The 22076-nt window shown below is 44.1% G+C and overlaps 6 protein-coding genes across 6 annotated transcripts; 5 read left to right on the forward strand and 1 right to left on the reverse strand.

Annotated features, from left to right (window-relative positions):
* Nucleotides 1–585: 585 nt before the first annotated feature.
* On the forward strand, nucleotides 586–3461 carry LOC128309668 (cytochrome P450 4d1-like). Its single transcript, XM_053046108.1, has 6 exons — nucleotides 586–855; nucleotides 942–1048; nucleotides 1767–2046; nucleotides 2119–2188; nucleotides 2278–2846; nucleotides 2921–3461. The coding sequence occupies exons 1-6, from the start codon at nucleotides 690–692 to the stop codon at nucleotides 3265–3267; spliced, it is 1539 nt and encodes a 512-aa protein (XP_052902068.1). The 5' UTR covers nucleotides 586–689; the 3' UTR covers nucleotides 3268–3461.
* Nucleotides 3462–4273: 812 nt separating this feature from the next.
* Nucleotides 4274–6781, forward strand: LOC128298905 (cytochrome P450 4d1-like). The gene is made up of 6 exons (XM_053034712.1): nucleotides 4274–4439; nucleotides 4639–4745; nucleotides 5289–5568; nucleotides 5640–5709; nucleotides 5792–6348; nucleotides 6415–6781. Exons 1-6 carry the CDS (start codon nucleotides 4274–4276, stop codon nucleotides 6759–6761), a joined length of 1527 nt encoding a protein of 508 aa, XP_052890672.1. The 3' UTR covers nucleotides 6762–6781.
* Nucleotides 6782–7249: 468 nt separating this feature from the next.
* LOC128309670 (cytochrome P450 4d1-like) lies at nucleotides 7250–9218 on the forward strand. The gene is made up of 6 exons (XM_053046110.1): nucleotides 7250–7415; nucleotides 7571–7677; nucleotides 7747–8026; nucleotides 8105–8174; nucleotides 8250–8800; nucleotides 8872–9218. The coding sequence occupies exons 1-6, from the start codon at nucleotides 7250–7252 to the stop codon at nucleotides 9216–9218; spliced, it is 1521 nt and encodes a 506-aa protein (XP_052902070.1).
* A 1629-nt stretch (nucleotides 9219–10847) lies between these two features.
* Nucleotides 10848–12984, forward strand: LOC128309669 (cytochrome P450 4d2-like). The gene is made up of 4 exons (XM_053046109.1): nucleotides 10848–11098; nucleotides 11352–12371; nucleotides 12437–12619; nucleotides 12693–12984. The coding sequence occupies exons 1-4, from the start codon at nucleotides 10942–10944 to the stop codon at nucleotides 12848–12850; spliced, it is 1518 nt and encodes a 505-aa protein (XP_052902069.1). The 5' UTR covers nucleotides 10848–10941; the 3' UTR covers nucleotides 12851–12984.
* Nucleotides 12985–13481: 497 nt separating this feature from the next.
* On the forward strand, nucleotides 13482–15409 carry LOC128309671 (putative Dol-P-Glc:Glc(2)Man(9)GlcNAc(2)-PP-Dol alpha-1,2-glucosyltransferase). Its single transcript, XM_053046111.1, has 3 exons — nucleotides 13482–13717; nucleotides 13789–14385; nucleotides 14457–15409. Exons 1-3 carry the CDS (start codon nucleotides 13562–13564, stop codon nucleotides 15006–15008), a joined length of 1305 nt encoding a protein of 434 aa, XP_052902071.1. The 5' UTR covers nucleotides 13482–13561; the 3' UTR covers nucleotides 15009–15409.
* Nucleotides 15410–15441: 32 nt separating this feature from the next.
* LOC128309673 (inactive ubiquitin carboxyl-terminal hydrolase MINDY-4B) lies at nucleotides 15442–19845 on the reverse strand. The gene is made up of 6 exons (XM_053046113.1): nucleotides 19789–19845; nucleotides 18744–18976; nucleotides 17030–17119; nucleotides 16606–16965; nucleotides 16276–16497; nucleotides 15442–16215 (listed from the first exon to the last, which is right to left on the reverse strand). The coding sequence occupies exons 2-6, from the start codon at nucleotides 18795–18797 to the stop codon at nucleotides 15787–15789; spliced, it is 1155 nt and encodes a 384-aa protein (XP_052902073.1). The 5' UTR covers nucleotides 18798–18976; nucleotides 19789–19845; the 3' UTR covers nucleotides 15442–15786.
* Between the last annotated feature and the right edge of the window lie 2231 nt (nucleotides 19846–22076).

Below are 22076 nucleotides of genomic sequence, written 5' to 3' on the forward strand. Positions count from 1 at the left end.
GTTTTCACTGTGAAAGATTCAAATTCGTGTTCTGTTCTGCGCTGAATTAAAGTAAGTTAGAGATAATTTATGCGTGAGTATGTGAATAAAATTATGTAGATCGAGCTTTGGTATTAGGTTGGCGATAATTTATTCAGCACCAAGAATATTTCGATGGAGTGAGCGTTTTCATTTAGAATTGCTTTAGAATATTTGACTTTGAAAGCAAAAAGCCACGTGTGGCCAAGTTGCCATCCCCTTGAAACTACCCTTAATGTCATGTGGGTGTGTGTTCGTTTGGACGATCCACTGCTCGAATGATTACATTCGCGAATGTACACAAGCGGGAAGAAAAAAAAACTTCACGATCGTAAACCGATCGCTGGTTAATCATGACAGGTTTTTGTGGCGGCTTTGTATCGTAGTGTGTGGCTTTTGTTTGATACTCGCCCGTTTTTTTCTTGTTGTATAAGGTTAACTTGATTCTATATTTGCCGCATTACACGTACACAAACACACACGAGGTGAATAGTGACGCGATGAGCGTTCTTGTCACGTCCGGCACACGGTGGAGACGCATTCCGTCCGCATTCGTTCAGTCGCGGCTGTGTACGGTGGACGGTTGACTCGCACAGGCCAACCGAAGCGGAAACAACGCGCACATTTCGGAACGCGCATCGCGGGTGTAACGCACTGCAGCTTGGGGCATCATGTTGGCGATCATCGTGAGCGGTGCGGCGTTGCTGCTGTCGATCGCTATTTGGTGGACGGTGGTAAATTTTGGCAGCGCGCTACGGTACGCCGGCAAACTTGGTGGACCCGTGGCATACCCGCTGGTGGGCAATGGGTTACTGTTTATCTACAAAACTCCCGCCGGTTAGTGGTGGTCGGTCGTACGATCGATCGTAGTGGTGTTAGTGACTGTTAGGGGTTGTTTTAAACGCAAAGCAAATACATTACAGAGTTCCTTCAACTGCTCGGGAGGCTGATCGCACAGTATGGCAAATGTTTGCGTGTTTGGATTGGTACACAGCTGATCGTACTCGTTACCGATCCGAAGGACATTGAGGTAAGTAAAGGGCAACGCGTAACGGGAAGGGCCATTCGGAAATAGGGGCTCACGTAGCAAAACAAAAATGGAAGATAAGCAACGTGTTGGTTTGAGTGTACAATGTTTGTTTGCATTGCTTACGGTTGCAAATACACACGAATATTATACGAATCGAAAGTGCATTTCATTGCTGCAATATGTCGTCCACGCATGAAACGTTTACTATTCCGCGTCACGTACCGGCAGGGGAGGAGATGCGCAAATATATTTGCATTTGCGCACGTTAAACATTAGACCAGATGCAACTGATGGATGACATAGATTCATTTGCAAACAAACGCTGTGATGCAATAATGTGCGTATAGTACACTCGAACTATTGATTAGCGAACTCATCAGTAACACCATAAAAATGGCGTGTAAAAACCACTTGTCGACAGTGAGATCTGATGTCGAATGATAAGAACTCCACACTGAGTGGTCAGTGTTATTCAAATTATCATAATTATAACTGCATGCTTCGATGGCGCTAGTGTATCTATCGTGAGAATGTTTGAGAGAAAAAAAACCGTAAATTACGATGATCAATTGTTCTCCAATGGAGTATGTGCAACCGTGCGTGCCTGAAGTGTAGAATAGCATTGGGAAATAGATTAGTCCAAAACAGATCCAAAACCGGTGTGAGATAAATGTTAATCAAACAAGTAACAGCAAGAATATCATATTGTACCTTTCAGGTCCTGCTCAGCAGCCCAAAGTATATAGAAAAATCCAGCGAGTATGACTTCATCCGCCCATGGTTAGGTGAAGGGCTGCTGATAAGCCGTGGTCGAAAGTGGCAAACGCGACGGAAAATCATTACCCCAACGTTTCACTTCAAAATTCTGGAACAGTTTATAGAAATCTTCGACCAGCAGGGTAATACGTTCGTGGACATACTGCGTCTGTTTGCGAAATCGGGCGAAACGTTCGATGTGTTCCCGCTGGTGACGCTGTGCGCGCTGGACGTTATTTGTGGTAGGATATAATCACGGGATTGCCGGTGATGTGATTTACTTGAGTGCGTATTTCGTTCATGTCTCTCCCCAGAATCGGCAATGGGAACAAAGGTGAATGCGCAGATGAACTCAGAGTCGCAATACGTGAAGGCGGTTAAGGAGTAAGTACTCCAGTATCGTCAGTACCTTGATGTGCTTTAATTTATATTGGGTTGGGCCTCAATCTGTTTCTGTTTTTTTTCTCGTGTAGAATCACCAACTTAATTCAGCTCCGTATCTATGACTTTGTAATAAGATATGAGTTCTTCTTCCGCCTTTCTGCCAACCGGCGAAGGCAACGCAAAGCACTGGCTATCCTTCACGGGTACACGGATAGCGTGATACAGGCAAGGCGTCAGGAACTGAGCGAAGCGTTGGCCAACAGTAAGACAACCGATCAAGCAAACGATACCCAGGAGGATCCGGTTGGGTTGAAGAAGCGTATGGCATTCCTGGACATGTTGCTGCAGGCGACGATCGATGGGCGTCCGCTGACGGATCTCGAGATACGCGAGGAGGTGGACACGTTCATGTTCGAGGGACACGATACGACGACTTCGGCCATCAGTTTCCTACTGCTGAGTTTGGCGAAAAATCCCGACGTACAGGAGAAAGTGTTCAACGAGGTGCGCAATATTGTGGGCGATGATCGCAAACAACCCGTTACCATGACGATGCTGAACGATATGCACTACTTGGATTTGGTAATCAAGGAAACGCTTCGACTGTACCCATCGGTACCGATGTTTGGTAGAAAGATGTTGCAAAATACCGAAATCAGTAAGTAATTACCGTGATTTGTTTGGGTAATTCGTTCGCAAGAATTAATCTAAGGTTTATTCTCTTCTTTTAAGATGGTAAAATATTCCCAGCTGGTAGTAATGTGGTGATGTTCCCATTCTTCCTGGGACGCGATCCCGATTACTTCCCCAATCCGGAAAAGTTTGATCCGGAGCGGTTCAACGTGGAAACCTCGGCGGAAAAGACGAACCCGTACCAGTATGTGCCGTTCAGTGCTGGACCAAGGAATTGCATTGGGCAGAAGTTCGCCGTAGCGGAACTGAAGAGTCTGACGAGCAAAGTGTTGCGGCACTACGAGATTCTTCCATCGGAAAAACCGCACGAGGAGACTTTCATAGCGGAGCTTATTCTCCGCCCGGAACATGGAGTCCCGATACGTGTTAAGCCGCGGGTTTACTGATGGGATGCAGTGGAATTACGGTGATTGGGTATAATCATGAAGATACTGTACTTACTGGAAGGAACTTATTTTTACAGGTATGCAAGGTATGAACACTTTAGTAAACAAGTGTGGGAGATGTAGTCGTATGCGTTGAAATGCAATGTTCATGGAAAAACAATTTCAAGAAATGGAAAATGAAATAAAGAATACAAAACCGATGCAACAACTGTGGATGTCATTTCTTAGTCGATAACATGGGCTTGATCTTGGTCCGCTGTTTCTAGATCATCCATTTATAACTGACTTACTTTCGCGAGCGCGCATTGAAGCAGGATTCTGTTTTGGGTTATCGCTTTATCAAAAGTAGGGTAAGGGCGGCTTCCATGCGCTTGCAAGTTCGCACAGCGATAAGACACTGTTGTTTGTAAGATTCATGCAAAGAAAAAGAAAATATGCCAACAATCCTCTCATTACGTCATGTTATTCACATCATTACTATGCGATAGTGTGGTACAATTTTTTCAAACTATTATAATACAGTATTATTACGCTTATGTAATAACTGCGCAGTGCGTTAGCCGCTGGAAGATTAAAACTCGTTTTCCGAGAGCAACAAACACAGCAGCAAAGTTTACACCTTTAAAATCGGAAATGAGCAATGATTAAATGGCCTCCTAGCGTGTACGTGAACTTGTACGTTCCACACCGTACGGACCCAGGCAATAGTACAACTAGCTTCCTACCAGTGCTGCGAACTAGTAGACCTTCCTTGCAAAATACTACAGCTAGGAGCGAGGCAACGCGTAGCTAGGTAGGGTACGGAGGCTACCGCGTTAAGTGTAGCAGCCGCGCCAACATGTCAAGTTCAGCCACTGGCTGCACCTGCCCTCGCAAGCACGATCGTTCTAATGTAGGCAAACGGTAAAGAATAAATGGCAACGGACGGCGGTCGTCGGGAGCTGCTCAGTGATTGATTAGAAGTCAAAGGAATAAGTGGTAGCTAGTGAACTTGTGAGTTGCAACGATGGTTTTCTCGCTGGCTGCAGCACTGATGGCACTAGCCGCGCTGGTTGTGCTATTTGTCTATCAGCGGTTTGGCGAGATGCTAAAGCACACAGGCAAATTGGGAGGTCCACCAGCGTACCCAATCATTGGCAGTGGGTTACTATTTTTGAACAAATCTCCCGCTGGTAAGGGAACATAATTCTCGCATCGTCTCATTTCTGCCTTACTACGTCAGTATTTGCTACGGGGGATAGGGTTCGGTTGGGATTTTGGTCCGAGGCCTGTCTTGTGAAGATCGGTGCCACTTCCAATACACCAACGGGCCATCCTCGTGTGATCGTGAAATATCAGATGTGATGTGCTGTGTGTTTATTTTATTCTCAGAATTTCTACGGATCATTGGTGATCTGCTGAAGCGGTATGGTGATTGCTTTCGGGTATGGCTCGGTACCCAGCTGGCGATCGTTATAGTCGATCCAAAGGATATCGAGGTATGTCGCTACCCTGTCAATTCGTGAACTAACATCAGTATACCACTAACCACCAGTAGCCTCGTTTAACCCTGACGCGGTTGTGTAGAAAAAAAAGAGAAAAAGTGCAAGTGCATATTGCTGGCCGTGAATCTGAAACTCAATGCCACGGTCGAACGGAGCGCGTCACACCACATGGAGACGACGCTTGGACTGATTAAAGTTTCACGGTATGGCTAATGGATGAGTGGAAGATTAATTGCAACGAATGGTGTGATGATGTTATGTGTAGTGCTTGCGTTCAACATTTTATTGCGGCTGTAGAATCAGTAACAAAAAGTGTCGTTTTAAGTTCATTGTATAAAAACATCAACAGAACCAGTTTTCTCTTTGTCTATACAATAAAGAGTTCTGGGGAGGTTTTTTTTAGGATGGCTTGTTTGTGTTAAGTTAATGATCATTGACTCATCATTAATTAGCTTCAATTAACAAAATTAACGATTTACATGCCCAAAATAGTTCTTTTAATTGTTTTTTCTTCAATTCAATATATTTAATACTCAGGTACTGTTGAGCAGTCCAAAATATATCGATAAATCAACAGAGTACGACTTTATTCGCCCATGGCTGGGAGAAGGATTGCTGACGAGTCGTGGACGAAAGTGGCACACACACCGGAAGGTGATCACCCCAACATTTCACTTCAAGATTCTGGAACAGTTTGTGGAGATATTCGATCGTCAAAGCACAACGTTCGTCAAGATGCTGCAACCATTGGCGGAGTCGGGCAAATCCTTCGACATCTTCCCACAGGTGACACTGTGCGCATTGGATGTCATTTGTGGTAATACATCGGCTTATTCGGTTTATTCGGTTACTACTCGTACCACCTAAAGTATTTTTTTAATTACACAGAGTCAGCCATGGGAACGAAAGTGAATGCACAGATTAACTCCACGTCCAACTATGTGCTAGCAGTGAAAGAGTACGGCAAGGAATGTGCACCACCGAAATGGATATATTATTTGAAACACTTTTTTTTTTTCTTTGATCCGTTTTTGTTTCAGGATCACAAATCTCATACAGTTGAGATTTTACGACTTTCTGATACGGTACGACATTTTCTTTCGCCTGTCCGCAAACTGTCGCAAGCAACGGAAGGTGCTAAAGATTCTGCACGACTATACGGACAGTGTGGTTAAGGGACGGCGTCAGCAGCTGGAAGCTAAATCGAACATTGAAGAAACGGAAGAGGGCAGCGATCAGGATCTTGGCATCAAGAAGCGTATGGCATTCCTGGACATGTTGCTGCAGGCGACGATCGATGGTCGTCCGCTGACGGATCTCGAGATACGCGAGGAAGTGGACACGTTCATGTTCGAGGGACACGATACGACGACGTCGGCCATCAGCTTCCTACTGCTGAGTTTGGCGAAAAATCCCGACGTTCAGCACAAAGTGTTTGATGAGGTGCAGACCGTTGTTGGTTATGATCGTACGCGGCCCGTTACCATGGCAATGCTGAACGATATGAGCTATCTTGATCTGGTGATCAAGGAAACGCTACGACTGTACCCATCGGTACCGCTGATTGGAAGGAAAATGATACAAACAACCGAAATTAGTAAGATGAGCACCAGTATTTCGAGGAGCAACTGTTCCAGCTAATCAAATTATCGTTTGTTTGCAGATGGGAAGATCTTCCCAGCCGGAGCCAACTTGATCATTATGCCATTCTTCCTTGGACGAGATGCGCGCTATTTCCCTGATCCCGAACGGTTCGATCCGGAGCGATTCAATGTGGAAAGGTCGGCGGAAAAGACAAACCCCTATCAGTACATCCCGTTCAGTGCTGGGCCACGGAACTGTATCGGACAGAAGTTTGCGGTAGCGGAGCTAAAGAGCCTGGTCAGCAAAGTGCTCCGTCATTACGAGATTCTACCACCGGCAGACAAGCAAGACGAATCGTTCATTGCGGAACTGATCTTGCGACCCGAGCATGGTGTGTTCGTTCGTTTGAAACCAAGAGTGTATTAAGAATGGTCGAGAGAGAATGTGATATTAAAGTATGTCTGTGTGTGTGTGGTTGTTATGGCCATATTTATTGAATAAAAAAAGGAATGGTAATAATTTCATCACCCTTTTAACATTTATACAAGAAGAATAGGATATGATTTACGAAAAAACTGAACAACAAAAGAACCCGGGTTCGTTGCTTATGGTCACGTTGAACGCTAACTGACGAATCTTTCAGACACATTGAACCATTCGCGTAGTAGTGTATGTGTGTGTGTGAATAAGTTCATAATCACAAGCAAAGCGGTACAGTGAATCGACAAATTTCTGGCAAATCGACTTTGGCAATAACAACTTAGGTTCGGGAACACTTCGTGTGTTTTCTAATCTAATAAATTCTAGCGTCCTCTGATAATAAATCGACCTTCGTTGACAGTCGATGCGGCAAATCTCGCATCAGTCGGTAGTTTGGTTTCGGCGAGTCTGGAGCACCGGAAACATTCCTCACCATGTTTGGGGCAACGTTAACGTTCGTTGCGTTGGTCATTTCCGTGGCACTGTACGCGTATGTGCAAAAGTTCAGTAAACTCCTTAAGCACAGCGGAAAACTTGGTGGTCCAACTGCATTTCCGCTGATTGGAAATGGGTTGCTTTTCGCTGGTAAAACACCGTCCGGTAAGTAATCCCCGACATGCACTTTCGTTATCTTATCAAGGAGGAGAGTGACCTGATGTGCAGGTGAAAGGATTACAATTCTCAAACTTTGATCCATGTGTTTTGCTTGTGTTTGTGTTGAGGAGAGAGATTTATTTGATGAAAATGTTTTACAGAATTCTTACCGACCGTGGGACGATTGATTCAACAGTATGGCAAATGTTTCCGGTTGTGGTTGGGAACGCAAATGCTCATCATTATCACTGATCCCAAGGACATCGAGGTTTGGGTTTGCAGAAGACGACCGTGTTTTTTCTAGCACAAAAACAATAATTGTACCGTCCAATGGTAGGTAATTTTGAGCAGCAACAAGTACATCGACAAATCCATCGAGTATAACTTCGTGCGACCGTGGCTGGGTGAAGGACTGTTGACCAGCAGCGGACGGAAGTGGCACACACACCGGAAGGTGATCACACCGACGTTTCACTTCAAAATTTTGGAGCAGTTTGTGGAAGTTTTCGACCAGCAGAGCAACACGTTCGTGCAGGTGCTGGGAGCACACGCCAAAACGGGCAGCACGTTCGACATCTTCCGCCCCGTAACGCTGTGTGCGTTGGATGTTATCTGCGGTAGGGTTTAGGTTCAAGATTAGCCCGGGGCAATGCTTTTCACACTGAGTGATTGTTTCGTTTGTTTTTCGTGTCTAGAAACCGCGATGGGAACAAAGGTCAATGCTCAGCTGAACACCGAATCGGAGTACGTGCAGGCCGTGAAGGAGTATGTAACGCCGTTAGCTTGGCAGTTGGCATCTCAGCTAATGAATTTATGCTTTTAAAAATGTCCCCATTTCAGCATAACGAATTTGGTGCAGATTCGATTGTTTAATTTCCTTATTCGCTATGAGTTTTTCTATCGTCTTTCTTCGAACCGCCGCAAGCAGTTGGAAGCGCTGAAGGTATTGCACGGATATACGGACAGTGTCATCAAGAATCGACAAAAGGAGCTACAGACCGGGAAGACCAACGCGCTCGACATCAATGAGAACGATTTGGGCATTAAGAAGAAGATGGCATTCTTGGATATGTTGCTGCAGTCGAAAATCGATGGACAACCGTTGACGGATCTAGAGATACGTGAGGAGGTCGATACGTTCATGTTCGAGGGACACGATACGACGACGTCGGCCATCAGCTTCTTGCTGCATAACCTTGCGAAGCATCCCGAAGTACAGCAGAAAGTGTTTGATGAGGTGCGAAACATTGTTGGAGATGATCGTACGCGGCCCGTTACCATGGCGATGCTGAACGATATGAACTATCTCGATCTGGTGATCAAGGAAACGCTTCGGATGTATCCATCGGTACCGATGATTGGCCGTAGAATGTTGGAAGATGTCGAAATTAGTGAGTATATTGCACGCGTAACTTTTTTTTGAACATATCACTCATGCCACTGGACATAAACTCTCTTTCAGATGGTAAAATATTCCCGGCGGGTTCGAATGCAATCATAATGCCATTTTTCCTCGGCCGCAATGCCGAATTCTTCCCCAATCCGGAAAAGTTTGATCCGGAGCGGTTCAACGTGGAAACCTCGGCGGAAAGGACGAATCCGTACCAGTATGTGCCGTTCAGTGCTGGACCTAGGAATTGCATTGGGCAGAAGTTCGCCATCGCCGAAATCAAGAGCCTTACCAGCAAAGTGTTGCGATATTATGAAATATTGCCACCGGCCGGACAGTATGATGAATCATTCATCGCTGAACTGATTCTGCGTCCCGAGAAGGGAATTTACGTTCGATTGAAGTCAAGAGTTTATTAAGCTTTTGGGCGAGAATGTCGTTGGGCGAGGATATTAGACGAATATTAGACGCTTCATTCTTCAATGCTTAATTAAATCTAACTTGAATTCCTGGGATGGTAGTTCAGATTTTTTGTTTAGATAATAAAATGCATGAAGTACAGTTTACGCAATTACATATTAGCTTGATACATTAGCTAGTCCGATTGTCACATGCTACTGGTCTAACATTTCAAATGACTGATTTTTGGGTTACAAAGCCATTACAGTAAATTATAATAATTTTTCGTACATTCATCTAAATTTACAAACGTCCAGCGTAGTTACATCAGCGATCCGCCAGTAACAATATATTTCGTCCTGAGTTTTCAAAATCACGGACGCAGCCAGTGTACGCAGCCACTCAAACACGTGACACTCTACACGTTACTCTCTACACGGGTGAGATATCCTAGCATTTAAGCATCTCTGATCGAATATTAAGATATATTATGGAAACTTGATACAAATTTCGAAAGCTGTTGTTGTAACTTCGTTGGAAGTTGATCACATTCTCTACAATGGTGAAGGCGTCGGAATATGCGAAAGGTAATAGAATTAAATTTAGCGCAGATTAATTGTCGACTGTAATCGGTGATTTATACCTTACAATAATAAATGCATCTTATCTGATACTATTCCGATATCGAAAGCCATGTGTGGTAAACGTATACTATCTAATCATTAACATTAGAACTGTTTGATAACAAGCACAATTGATCAAAATTGTTATACGGTGTACGACACGTTGGAGTTGCGCTTAGTGAGTGACGAGACTTTCGGCAGAAGAGGAACGCGGAACAAATATTTAGCAAGCTTGCAATACAGAACATTTGGCAAGATGTTTGTGCAGTTTCTATTAACGTTTATTGTGCTAGTTTTGCTGCGCTATGTTTTTCACGATTGGTCGTTCAAAAAATCGGTTAATATTTCGGGACCGAAACCGGTCCCTGTTATAGGGAATGTGTTGATGTATGCGGGAAAAAATCCGTATGGTAATGGTTTTATTTAATTATTTAGTTGTATTTCAAATCAATGTGTTGTTGTTTTTTAGTACATCATTGTTTAGTACATTGTCGTTTATTGCAAAATGTTATCCCCAAATGTTGCTAATGCAGTATATTAGCCCGGATTTAATGACTGTGCGGATTTAACAGGCGTGCAATCGGTGCACTCTGACCGAGATGTCGTTGTAAGCCAGAAAAAAATAATCTACACGTTGTACTATGGTCGGGGGGGAAAGGTGGCCCTAATCACTAGTAAGCCTTTTGAACCATACAATTGACTTGATGGTGCCGTGTTGTTTGTTTGCACCGCTTTGATGTGTTGTTACAATATCGTACCGCCGATAAGTTCGTATTGGTACAGCATTCAGAGCGATGAGATCAATGACTATAGCCCACATCTTTGCGTACTCATCGACATTCGCGCCTCAATGGTTGTACGCACGCAACGTTGCACATGCTTGGAATCGCGCTTATCTCGCAAAACGCGGCGCAAAACAAACCCACCGCTTACTCACACGCGCGCAACAAGCCAACAATCGCAGTAAATATTGTAGAATATGCTCTCATATTTTGTAGTTTTTTCAACAGTCATCGCCGGCGTCGCAACTACGGCGGACACGCTTTGTAAGATTGTTCGGCATAAAGACGCGCTAACGAGTTGTTTCATTCATCTTCGAACCTTTTAGCGTGTGTGTGAGATGGTGGTGCAAATTTTGCTAGCCCTTCTGGTGGTGATCCTCACGCTCAACTATCTGCTGGTGCGGCAAAATTTGAAGTATGGCAAAAACATCCCGGGACCATTACCACTGCCGGTTGTGGGCTGCTTCTATCTCTACATTAATCTAAAGCCTGAAGGTACTTCGTGGTGTAATTGGAACTGTTGGAGGTCGTTTTTACTGTAACAGAACATAACAAAACGGTTTGAAGAGGTATCTCTTCTTGTTAGGCATTATAATTAGCATCCTCTTTATGTACAGTGTAAGGTGTGGTGTGTCTGGTAGCTTCCGTACGTGATTTGATATATTTGCAATTGTGTGAAGTATTCGCCAAAACATATGTGCCGTGAACGTCCCAACAACACTCAAGGTCATATAATTCTTTTTTCCAGACATAATCGATTTCGTGTCGGAGCTGCGAAATAAGTATGGCAACCTGTTTCGCGTCTGGATCGGGAACCGGTTGGCACTGTTCTGCACCAATGTAAAGTACAACGAAACAGTGCTGAGCAGCCAGAAGCAGATTCGCAAAAGCGAGCTGTACAAATTCCTCGTGCCATGGCTAGGGGACGGTTTGTTGCTGAGCACGGGACAGAAATGGTTCAACAAGCGCAAGATCCTCACGCCAGCTTTTCACTTCAAAATTTTGGATCAGTTTATCGAGGTGTTCCACAAGCAGAGCTGCATTCTGGCTGACCGATTGCGTCCGGAGGCGAATGGATCGCTGGTGAACATCTATCCATACGTGACGCTGGCGGCGTTGGACATTATTTGTGAAACGGCAATGGGTACTTCGATCAACGCACAAACTGATGCCGACTCGGCGTATGTGAAAGCTATTACCGAGCTAAGCCTGGTGCTTACGGGGCGCTTCGTAAAGGTGTGGCAACGGGTTGACTTCCTGTTTAATCTTTCCGCCGACAAGGGACGGCAGGATCGGATCATTAAGGTGCTGCACGATTTCACCACGAAGATCATCCAATCCCGACGGAAAGAATTGATGGAGCAGGGTGGCGGTGTGATTGGTGGTACGGTGGAAGATGAAGACATGGCTGACATAGGTACGAAGCGTCGGATGGCATTCTTGGATGTGCTGCTGCAAGCTACGATTGATGGTCGACCGTTAACGGATAAGGAAATTCAGGAGGAGGTGGATACGTTCATGTTTGAAGGTCACGATACGACCACGATAGCGATTTCATTCACCTTACTGCTGCTTGCCCGTCATCCGGAGGTACAGGAAAAGGTATACCAAGAAATAGCAGATATCGTGGGAACCGATCCGTACACACCGGTGAGCCATCGTAATCTGCAAGATATGAAGTATCTGGAGATGGTGATCAAGGAGTCGCTCCGACTGTATCCACCGGTACCCATCATCGCACGACGATTCACCGAGAATGTTGAGCTAGGTAGGTGCAATAGTACAATGTGGGTTGAGAACTAGAAGTAATAAGCCTCGGGTTACAATCTTCAGGGGACAAAATTGTTCCGGAAGGATCAAACTTTAACATCGGCATCATGCACATGCACCGAGATCCTACCTTGTTTCCCGATCCGGAGCGTTTCGATCCCGAGCGGTTTGCACCGGATCGTACCATGGAACAGTCCAGCCCATATGCTTACGTACCGTTCAGTGCGGGTCCTCGCAATTGTATCGGTAAGTACTTTCGGAATAACTCATCGAATGCAACAGATTGATGAAAGGTATCGTGTTTTATATCCGGTTGCAGGACAAAAGTTTGCGATGCTAGAGCTGAAAAGTACTGTATCGAAGGTTATTCGTAACTTTAAGCTGACTTCAGCCGGTCCGGAACCAAAGCTAACGATGCAGTTGACGCTGAAGCCAAGGGATGGCCTGTACATAGGATTCGTTCCACGTGCGCAGTGAAATGCTGCATTTCTACACATTCGCCGGCTGCAACCTTCTTACGATGATCGGAAGATAGAATAAACAGGGATTTTGATTGAATGCCTAAAAGAAGAAATAGTTATTTTTTGCGTGATGTTTCTTCTAACAATGTGTACGAGCAGTAACAATTATTAAATTTTGAAACAAATTATCGTTTTTAGTTTGGATTACGTTGGAAGGAAACTGAGTTTTGCTGTTGCTGATGTTGCTGTAAAATATGCACAATAAAACGGGTTTTTATTCGAGTTTGAATCTGGTGTAATGAAATATTTCACGTATTCTGTCGCCGGGAAAATGTAAACAAACCCCTGTTTAGATTGACAGCTGTCATGAAATTGCAGGGTTTTTAGGTGGCAGACTGACGTGTCACAAAAAATTTTTATGGATACGCAATAATTAATATCCGAAAATGAATGAAATTGGGCAAAAGAAAAGAAAGCATTCATATGTTTAAGACCTGAGTATTTTGACGTATTTAATGTTATGTGAATATATCGCAGATCGAGTAGAATTGATCGCAAACTCGTTTAGATTTTCAAATATTTTGAGCAGTGCGGTATGCTTTGTGTACAGCACTGTCAATCAGCTGCGCTCAAATTGTTACCGAGTGGTAAACAAACTCCACGTTTCAACAGCAACGCAACTTCTGCCTAGTGTTTGAACCGAAATGTACACTGATAAAGCCAAACGATGATCGACAAGCTAGTTCCATTGGTTTGCTTTCTTGGTTTTTCAACATTTTCCTTCCTGGTGTTTAACAAAGTGTACGAAACGACACAACTCGTTATCGATGAGGAGTTTCATTTGCGGCAGGGCAACCATTACTGCCACGGCCGGTTCCAAGTAGTAAGTACAAAAACAGACTTCCCCTATGATGCTCAATTGATTGTAATTCGGTTCCTCTTCTTCCTTACTAGTGGGATCCAAAGATAACTACATTTCCTGGCCTATATCTGGCGTCCGCGCTGGTTCTGCGACCCCTCGAGGCCTGTTCGGTGTACAACCTGAGACTAACATCGTTTATCGCGTCAATTGTGAATGTAGTGCTGATTTACAAACTGCGACAATGCTTTCTAAACCAGAAAGGATACACCACACTGTTACTGGAAACAGCTTCCCTTTCGTTACTTCCGCCTCTATATTTCTTTTCGCATCTCTACTACACGGATGTGCTTTCTGTGACGGCCGTGCTGCTGTTGCTGCTGGCCAGTGAGAAACGTCGCCACAATTGGGCCGCTTTCTGGGGCTTCTGTGCAGTGCTGATGCGTCAAACAAACATCGTATGGGTTGGATTCGCGTGCGGCTCGCGAGCCATCGATTTGTTGTTAGCCCGTGGAAGCTTGACACAGACATTGCTTTCTCCCAAACGTATGCTCGATCTTGTTGGCGATATGATCGATCGTTTTTGGGCGTACGCTATCGTGATTGGTGGCTTTATCGCATTTCTCATATGGAATGGTTCAATAGTGATAGGCGATAAATCGGCACACGAGGCTGCCGTACACTTGCCACAGGTAAGCAATATTACACTATGCCGAAGGGGAAGATTCTAACATTTTAATACTGATTTTATGTCTCATTGCAGTTGTTTTATTTTGTCTTGTTCTTTGCGACGTTCAGCGCTTCATTGGTACTGCCGGCAAGTAAAACAATCCTGCGAGCAGCATTGCGTAAATGGTATATCCTTGTGGTGGTATGCGTCATGTTCGCCGCAGTCGTGCACTACAACACGATCGTGCATCCGTACTTATTGGCAGACAATAGGCATTACACGTTCTATCTGTGGAATCGCTTTTTCGGGCGCTGGTGGTACGCAAGGTACTTGCCAGTGCCGTTGTACACAATCGGTGGGTTCCTGCTATGGAAGGCAAGCATGCAGCACCAATCGTATGGATACAAACTGCTCTGCTCATTGTCCATACTAGCATCAATAGCGCTACAGCAACTGATTGAGGTAAGGTACTTTCTTTTACCATTTCTTGTGTTGCGGTTATTGCGTAAAGGAGGAACTTCTAGAGGCGCTCTAATGATAGAATTGATAACAAACATTGCTATCAATGTTGCAACATTTGCTCTGTTCTTTCGAAAGGAAATAGCATGGGAAAACTATTCTCATCCACAGCGTCTAATGTGGTAAAGCTTTTCGATAGCATTGCGAAGGCTGTGTTTTGGCAATAGCCAAGAAAGTCTGAAGTAAATCTAAGTGTAACATTATCTATAAGGATAAAAATTAGACTTCGGAGATCCAGTTCTACAGGGCTGAAGGACACGAATGCCCTTCACATTAGAAAGAAGATACTATGAAGATCGTTAGCTTTACCTTTAGTTGGTGCTTAGAATCGCAGCAACTCTGCTTCGTAGTTTCCGCAAAAAGGACGCTGCCAAAATGTAATGATAACCATCCCATGAAGCCATATGATAAGCGTAGTGAAAGTATCTTCATGTGCTGCAAAACTGTTGGTGAAATTCGAAATGATAAATGATTTAAGTGAACGTTTGTAGCATGAAGAAATCACGCTGACGATGACTCTTTTTTGATTTAAACGATCAATAAAAAGAAACTAAGCGCAGAACAATTTATTCCCTATTTATTCGGAAAAAGCAAGCAGAACGTGCGTCTGTTTAAGGGCGGGTTGGTTGGTTTGCGGTATAATTGTAACGTTTAGTTTAGGTTTTGCAAGCGACCAGTTTCCTTCCAGTGTGATCCAATCCAACAGAATCAGCCGTTGCAGCCGTTCGGAGAGAAATTAAATACTGAAATAAAAGAAAACAGAGCGATTATTTCCGCTGCATGGAAAGCACACCCTCAACCAGTACGTGCGTGCGGGGATAATCGAAAGGCGGAAACACTGCTCACAATCGTCGTTATTGCGTTCTAATAGGTGAAACATCACACAAAATAACCATACTATCTTTTAGAAGTTCAACGAGGCGGGCAATGCGCCATGATACGTGATCTTGGCGTCCATCCATTTCGTGTGTATAAGTCTTTCCAGCGGCGTAGACACCATATCGTCCCGTTTCCGGTCACCGTCCTGGTCACCGGTATCGCCGCCGCCCTCGTCCTGTCCGCGGTTATCGACGGTCATCGAAAGGTAACAACCGGCGCAAGTGTAGTAATGCAGCTCGAATCGCTTTTCGGCGTGATAGTTACGCAGCAGTTCTCGGTTGGAGTTGAACAGTACGCCGTAATGTCCACAGCAGCAGCTAACCCATACGGGTGTGGCCGGAGTTTTAAGCCGTGAACCGGGCATACGTGATGCTGAGCGCATCGCTTCATTTTCTCCTTCCCAAACCAGTAGACCGATTGCACCACGGCTAAGAATTCCGAATTGTGGTACGGCCTGGAAGCATCGAGTGCATTAGCATATGGCTCGAACGTTGCGACAGTGGCGCTCACTTACGTAGTGATCTTCGTCCCCGACGTACACGACACCGTTGTGCAGGTACGGTGTCGCACGACCTGTTAGCAGCAGGGTAATGACGTTGAGTGAACCTTCCTCGTGGGGTCCCATTAGATGTGCGCCCTTCGGTGCATCCAAGTCGTTGCGCATGTTCTCCATGCCGCGCGTTAATACAGCACTGTACAGATAGAGCAATGTTCCCGGGCCCGGATTTTCTGTAAACTACAAACAGAGAGCGAAACAGGTGGCGTAAAAATGGTCCCTTGTCGAACGGACCCATCCAACGTTTGCGAGTTACCGTCACTGCTTTTGCACACAGTTCACACTTACGTAGGGCAAATACCGCTTCATAAAAATCTGCAGATCGTCCAGCTTGGTAAACTCGAAGAAGTACAGCTTCTCCGTGACATTGTCCTGAAAGTAGACGTGGCTGTGCGGTATGTGGGACGCCTCGCCCGGCAACGCTACGATCGCCTTCGTCTTTTCCCCAATGTTCCACAGTATGTCCGACATGGCGGTATACAGGGACAGGGCTTGTTCTGCCTCGGTAGGCTTCAGCAGCTCCTCGAGCGGAACCGACTTCTCACGGGGCTTGTTGTCGAATATAAACTGCTTGATAATGTGTGCCTGCAGGACGGACTGCATGCCTCGCGTTGCATTTCGAGGTGTACGCAGTCCGTACGGGTATTCCTGTCGATGAGAAGTAAACGTTGATTGAGTGGGAAACAGAGTAGAATTAGGGTATGTCCTATACCTGGTTTGCAGGGCCGAACGTAAATCCAGTACGTGTCCATTCACCACGTGGAGGACTGGCTGCCGATCCAAATACCGTTTGTCGCAGTTCCTACCGAGGAAAGATAATCCACAGTCAAGTTTAGTCATCATATTTGATGTTCAATTCTTGAAAAGGATGAAAAATGTTAACGTATAATGAGAACGAGTAGCATTGCATTCTACATTATAGACAATTCTTTCTCAAATTTGGCTGATGCTTATTTGATCATTAATTATAACTAATATACCTTATTAATGTATCAATTATTCAACTTATAAACTTGATATGGAATTTATTTATCTAATCATTGTTGTCGAACCGGTAGTACACGATACGATTTCCTCTTTTCAAGTCGGTTGTCGTCAGAAAAACGTGAAAAGCAAACTGGCTGCGTACTTTCCTGGCTGCATCCGTACCAAGATGTCCTTTATTCGATATTCGTTTACATGAGGGAGTTTAATGAAATGCTAATGGTAATGATCGATTTGATTTTTGCCAACTAGCTTCATAGCCAAGTCCGTGCTATAAAGAAATGGAAAAAAATATCCGGATGGGAATTGGTACTAGCACTGATGACCCAGGCCGACTACTAGCTACACCATCTGGTCAACCGCAATGTTATACGTTACGTAATATAATTTCAGTATTTCAGTATGTATCAATTAGTGCAAATTCAAATTTATGGTGCGTGAAGCGTAATATGCCTATAATACTATAACATCTGCCACTATTTTTTGCTAAGAAGCCCTTCTTCCAACTAAGTTCGTTACTCTGTTGGGAGTCTCATGGCTTGAGATTATAATTTTGCTAACACGTACACTCAAACATAACCGCCCATTATTTCTTGGGACTTGGGACACACGGAAGAACCGGTCCAAAATCCCATTTTGATCAATTCCCCGTACGCAGGACTGACTATACTTGTGCGGGTAATTAAAGTAAAAGAAGCCAGAAAGTGCAGGCTAGACCTCTTGAGGTTGTTGTGTCGATAAAGAGGAATAATTGGTTTAGGACGTGGAAATTATTCGCTCTGCACAATTTTATGAATATTTTAAAGTACGCACCGAAAATTGTTTGATTTTTGGTTTCGAATTATGGCATTGAAAATACAATAGCATTATCAAAACATCTCACAAAAAGCTTGACGACGTGTTGAAAAATATTGAGGTACGATGAAGTTAGTTGAAAGACCGAAATTAACGATTAACAGAAGACAGCGCTTGAGTGTGAGCAATATAAAAGTCTCTTGCAGCAATTTCTTTTTACATTTGTCAGTTCTTTAATATAACAACAATTAAATGATAGTAATTTTAAAATTTATTGTAATTTTTACCCTTTAAATATTAAATTCTCTTCAAACCATTTGAACCAACCAATCATTGAAAAATGATTTGTTATCAAGATTATTTTTCTCTTTCACAAGATTAATATAATCTTTAAATATAAATAAAATAAAATAAGAAAGTTATGAATTATAATTCATTAGTTAGGAATACCTTTTAGTCATAAAGACACACTTTTACTAACAAAATTCGTAGATTTTAACAATTGCAGTGGTCCGGTATTGGACCTTAATACGACTATTTACGAAAAATGAAGTCTTAACATTCATTTATCAGAAAACATTAATTTACAACGGATTTTTGAACGTTGTCATTTTAATATAACTTTAAACGATTTATGGCAAACTTACGATCGCTTCATCCATCGTTATAGGCCGCCCGCCGACTATTTTCAGTTTTGCCATGATGCAGTTGTTTGAATGCACAAATTCACACTGAAGAACTGTTTTAAGAATGTGTCGAATTTAAACTACTCTGTATCACCAACTGCAGCAAACGAGATCGAATCAACTGTTGTCGATTATTTAGCGTTGTTTTACAATACACCTCACACTTAAGCATTCATTTCGTCAACTTCACAACGCTGCGAAAAAACAAAACTGATCGCATTAAAATACTAAGCAATCAAAAGAGCATTTTGGTGAGAACTGGTTGTGAACTCCTGCACAACATGCACACCGATGCCCCAGGGCTCGTTGGCCGACCTTGCAAGCTGTTTTTATTCGTGTTACTTTCGTCACCAAGTGCCGTCGCGTCATAAATCGTAACACTCAATCGTCCCGAGCCGGAAAGTCAGCATTTTCCGAATCATGAGTACCCGGTGGTTCGTGAACTTGCCAAATTCCGTGTTATGGCAAAAACGCGTACGATGGATAGACACCACTTGACTGGATGCGTGCTCAACATGCATCGATTTACACCTGTACGCACCACGCACCACGGTTTGTCTGGAATGGTTGGAATGGTAGGCGTTTTTATGTTGTTTCGTTCCCTGCTGGTCTATTAGAACGTTTGAAAGCTAGGACACGTGTCAGTGCTAGACGTCTATAAAGTATGTCACTGATCAACACCGGCTTCACTGGACTTCTGATCGTTAGAGTCACAAGTATCATAAGTTTTGCTGTAAGTTGCTTTAAAATATTTAATTTGTGTAAAATATTTTATTATTTTACTGACAAATAGTCGCTCTTCTTCCGTTTAACGTATGAAACATCACGCTCAGCTATTTGTTATCACTATTCCCATCGACGTACGCAGCCCAAAACCAACAGCACCACAGTCGAAGCACGAAATCTGAGGCAGATGAATATCCACACGTGCGTCTATTTGATGTTACAAACGAAAATAAATTGTACTGCCTTCTTCACTAGCTTCTTCACACACACACATACACACCTGAAACACTAAAATCACCTACATATACACGTAAACAAACACCCAGAACGTCTGAACTGCGTGTGAATTGATTCGCGTGTTAACTCAATATGGTCGTTCACGTTGGAGTTTCACGGAATCCACCAGCTCCACTGCTGCAGCTGCACCTGCACGGTACGGGGGGGGGAGCGAGGATCGCGGGCAATCGACAATGGCCAGCACCTGTGAGCGAGGGCAGAATTGAACCACCCGTGACGAACGACTTCCAGCTGGCGAATGAATTGAAGTGAGCATTGAGCCAATAGTTTTATGCGGCTACTTGTTAGCTGGCCGCATTCGATGGTAGGCTTTGCGCCTTGGATGCGCCCGGCAGTAGCGAGGGGTCCGGCAAATGGAAAGTTGAGCGTTGTTGCCAACAAACGGTTCGCGTATCCTTTCGTCCCGGCCCGGCGGTACCTCCTGTGTGCGGTGTTGCTGAATTTGATGCGCCGCACCGGTAGTAGTGGTGCAATAAACACGCCACGCCACACCATTCCTTCGCGGGGTGTTTGTTTGGGGTGTCTTATTTGGGCCCGCACTTCAGCTTGTGCTGGTGGGGATGGGGATGAAGCGTGAAGCCTGAACGTTTGCTTGATTGCAGTACCCGCTGACGGTGTACCACCACGGGGGGTGTTCTCTTGCATGCGGCGTCAAGGATGTTAGTTCGTTGGATGGTTGGAATGAATTTTCATTATTTTGCGTTTTTGTTTTTCGCGCTACGAATCTCGGCAGTTGGCGATGAAAGCAAAACCTCGGCCAATGTGAGAGTGATCACTTGAGGCGCAATTACTTGAGGTTGTAAGAGGTATAAAAATAAGAGATTATTTTGCTGTCTCCAAGATCAATTCCCAGTCTTCGCTGAAGAGTCCGGACAAAATTATCAAGAATTTATTTCGTTAGTGATGAGGTTCCTGACGTTTGACTTTTTGGCTTGGTGATGGATACCCAAGAACTAATCAATAGTGCCCAACTTTACAGCTGTTGGCAAATGTGTGCAGCGTGTCCTTCCACGGAGGATCTGGGTGAGGTAGTTGGGTTTTAATGAAGCCACCGATCATTACCGCCAGCTTCGACTATTCATTTAGCACCATCCGCTCATTGGACCTTACAGGTTACTATGTCAGGTGGCTGTGGCAGATGTGTGCCTGGCGTTTCCACCAGGACCTCAATTCCCCGGGAAACCGGATCGTGTTTGACAGGCGAATGAAGCGAAAAAGGGGGCTAAAATAAAAATGGGGTTCTAAATTTAACGGAAGCGGGCCACCGCCCGAGTGGCTATGGCTACCGGAACGTCCATCAAGCGTTTGGCAGAGATTGTTTTGCCGCACGTTCGTGTCGTGATTTTGTAAGGTAGTGTTTGTGACATTAACGAGCGTTTCGTTATCACTCTCCGTACCGTACGCAGGTACGTGTGCGGGTGTGTAAAATAGTTTAACAAAAAAGGAAAATGGTAGAATGGAGATAACCCTGCTCAAACTGCAGTTTGAAGTGTGCACATAAGGGTGTGCGTTGTTTGACATTCGCCGTAATGATGGCTGCCAATCAATTTGATCAAAGTGATGTTTGATTGTTATTAGTGAGGTTAGGTGTAAAAAGAGGTTGTAGAAGCTAAAGAATGTTATTGAACTTTCTGATTTGTAAAGTTTGTATGAATTTTTCAAAGCTATATTAAAATGATGTCGCTGTAGTGACTTTAAACCTTATAACCGACAACGTTTGATTGTTAGTACACATTTGAATTTTAGTACAAACATTCAATGGAGTCCCCTGGTACTTTGTACAATACGCGAACATAAAGAGACAATTTAGTATTATGCTAGTTAATCCCATCATCAAGGGCGGTTAAGGTTAATAATTAGTTGAAATTATTGATTTTCCTATAGATGTTTATTTATAACAGGCATATAGGCACACGACGTGCAACTACATGGGAAGGTTTACTTCTTCAACCTCCAATGCACTTGGCATCCTTCGCACAATGTAGAAGGTAAACGACCTTGTAAATCATACATTTGCCACTACAAAACTCAATTGAAAGAGTGAGAAGTTATTACTGTTTTATAATAGTTCCCGTACGGAAACATCGCGTTACCTTTTCAATCAGTTTGTGGGTACGGCAGGTTAACGTGATACATTGCCACTACCACTACTGGCAATGAAAGTAAATTATTACATTGTTTGCCGCTTTGTGCGCCGATGTGCGCCATTGTCCTGAGCAGGTTTACACACCTCGATTGAAAAAGGTGCCGGCAAAATGGGTAAAACTTTTC

This window comes from Anopheles moucheti, chromosome 2 (assembly GCF_943734755.1).
Source record: "Anopheles moucheti chromosome 2, idAnoMoucSN_F20_07, whole genome shotgun sequence".
Taxonomy (NCBI): domain Eukaryota; kingdom Metazoa; phylum Arthropoda; class Insecta; order Diptera; family Culicidae; genus Anopheles; species Anopheles moucheti.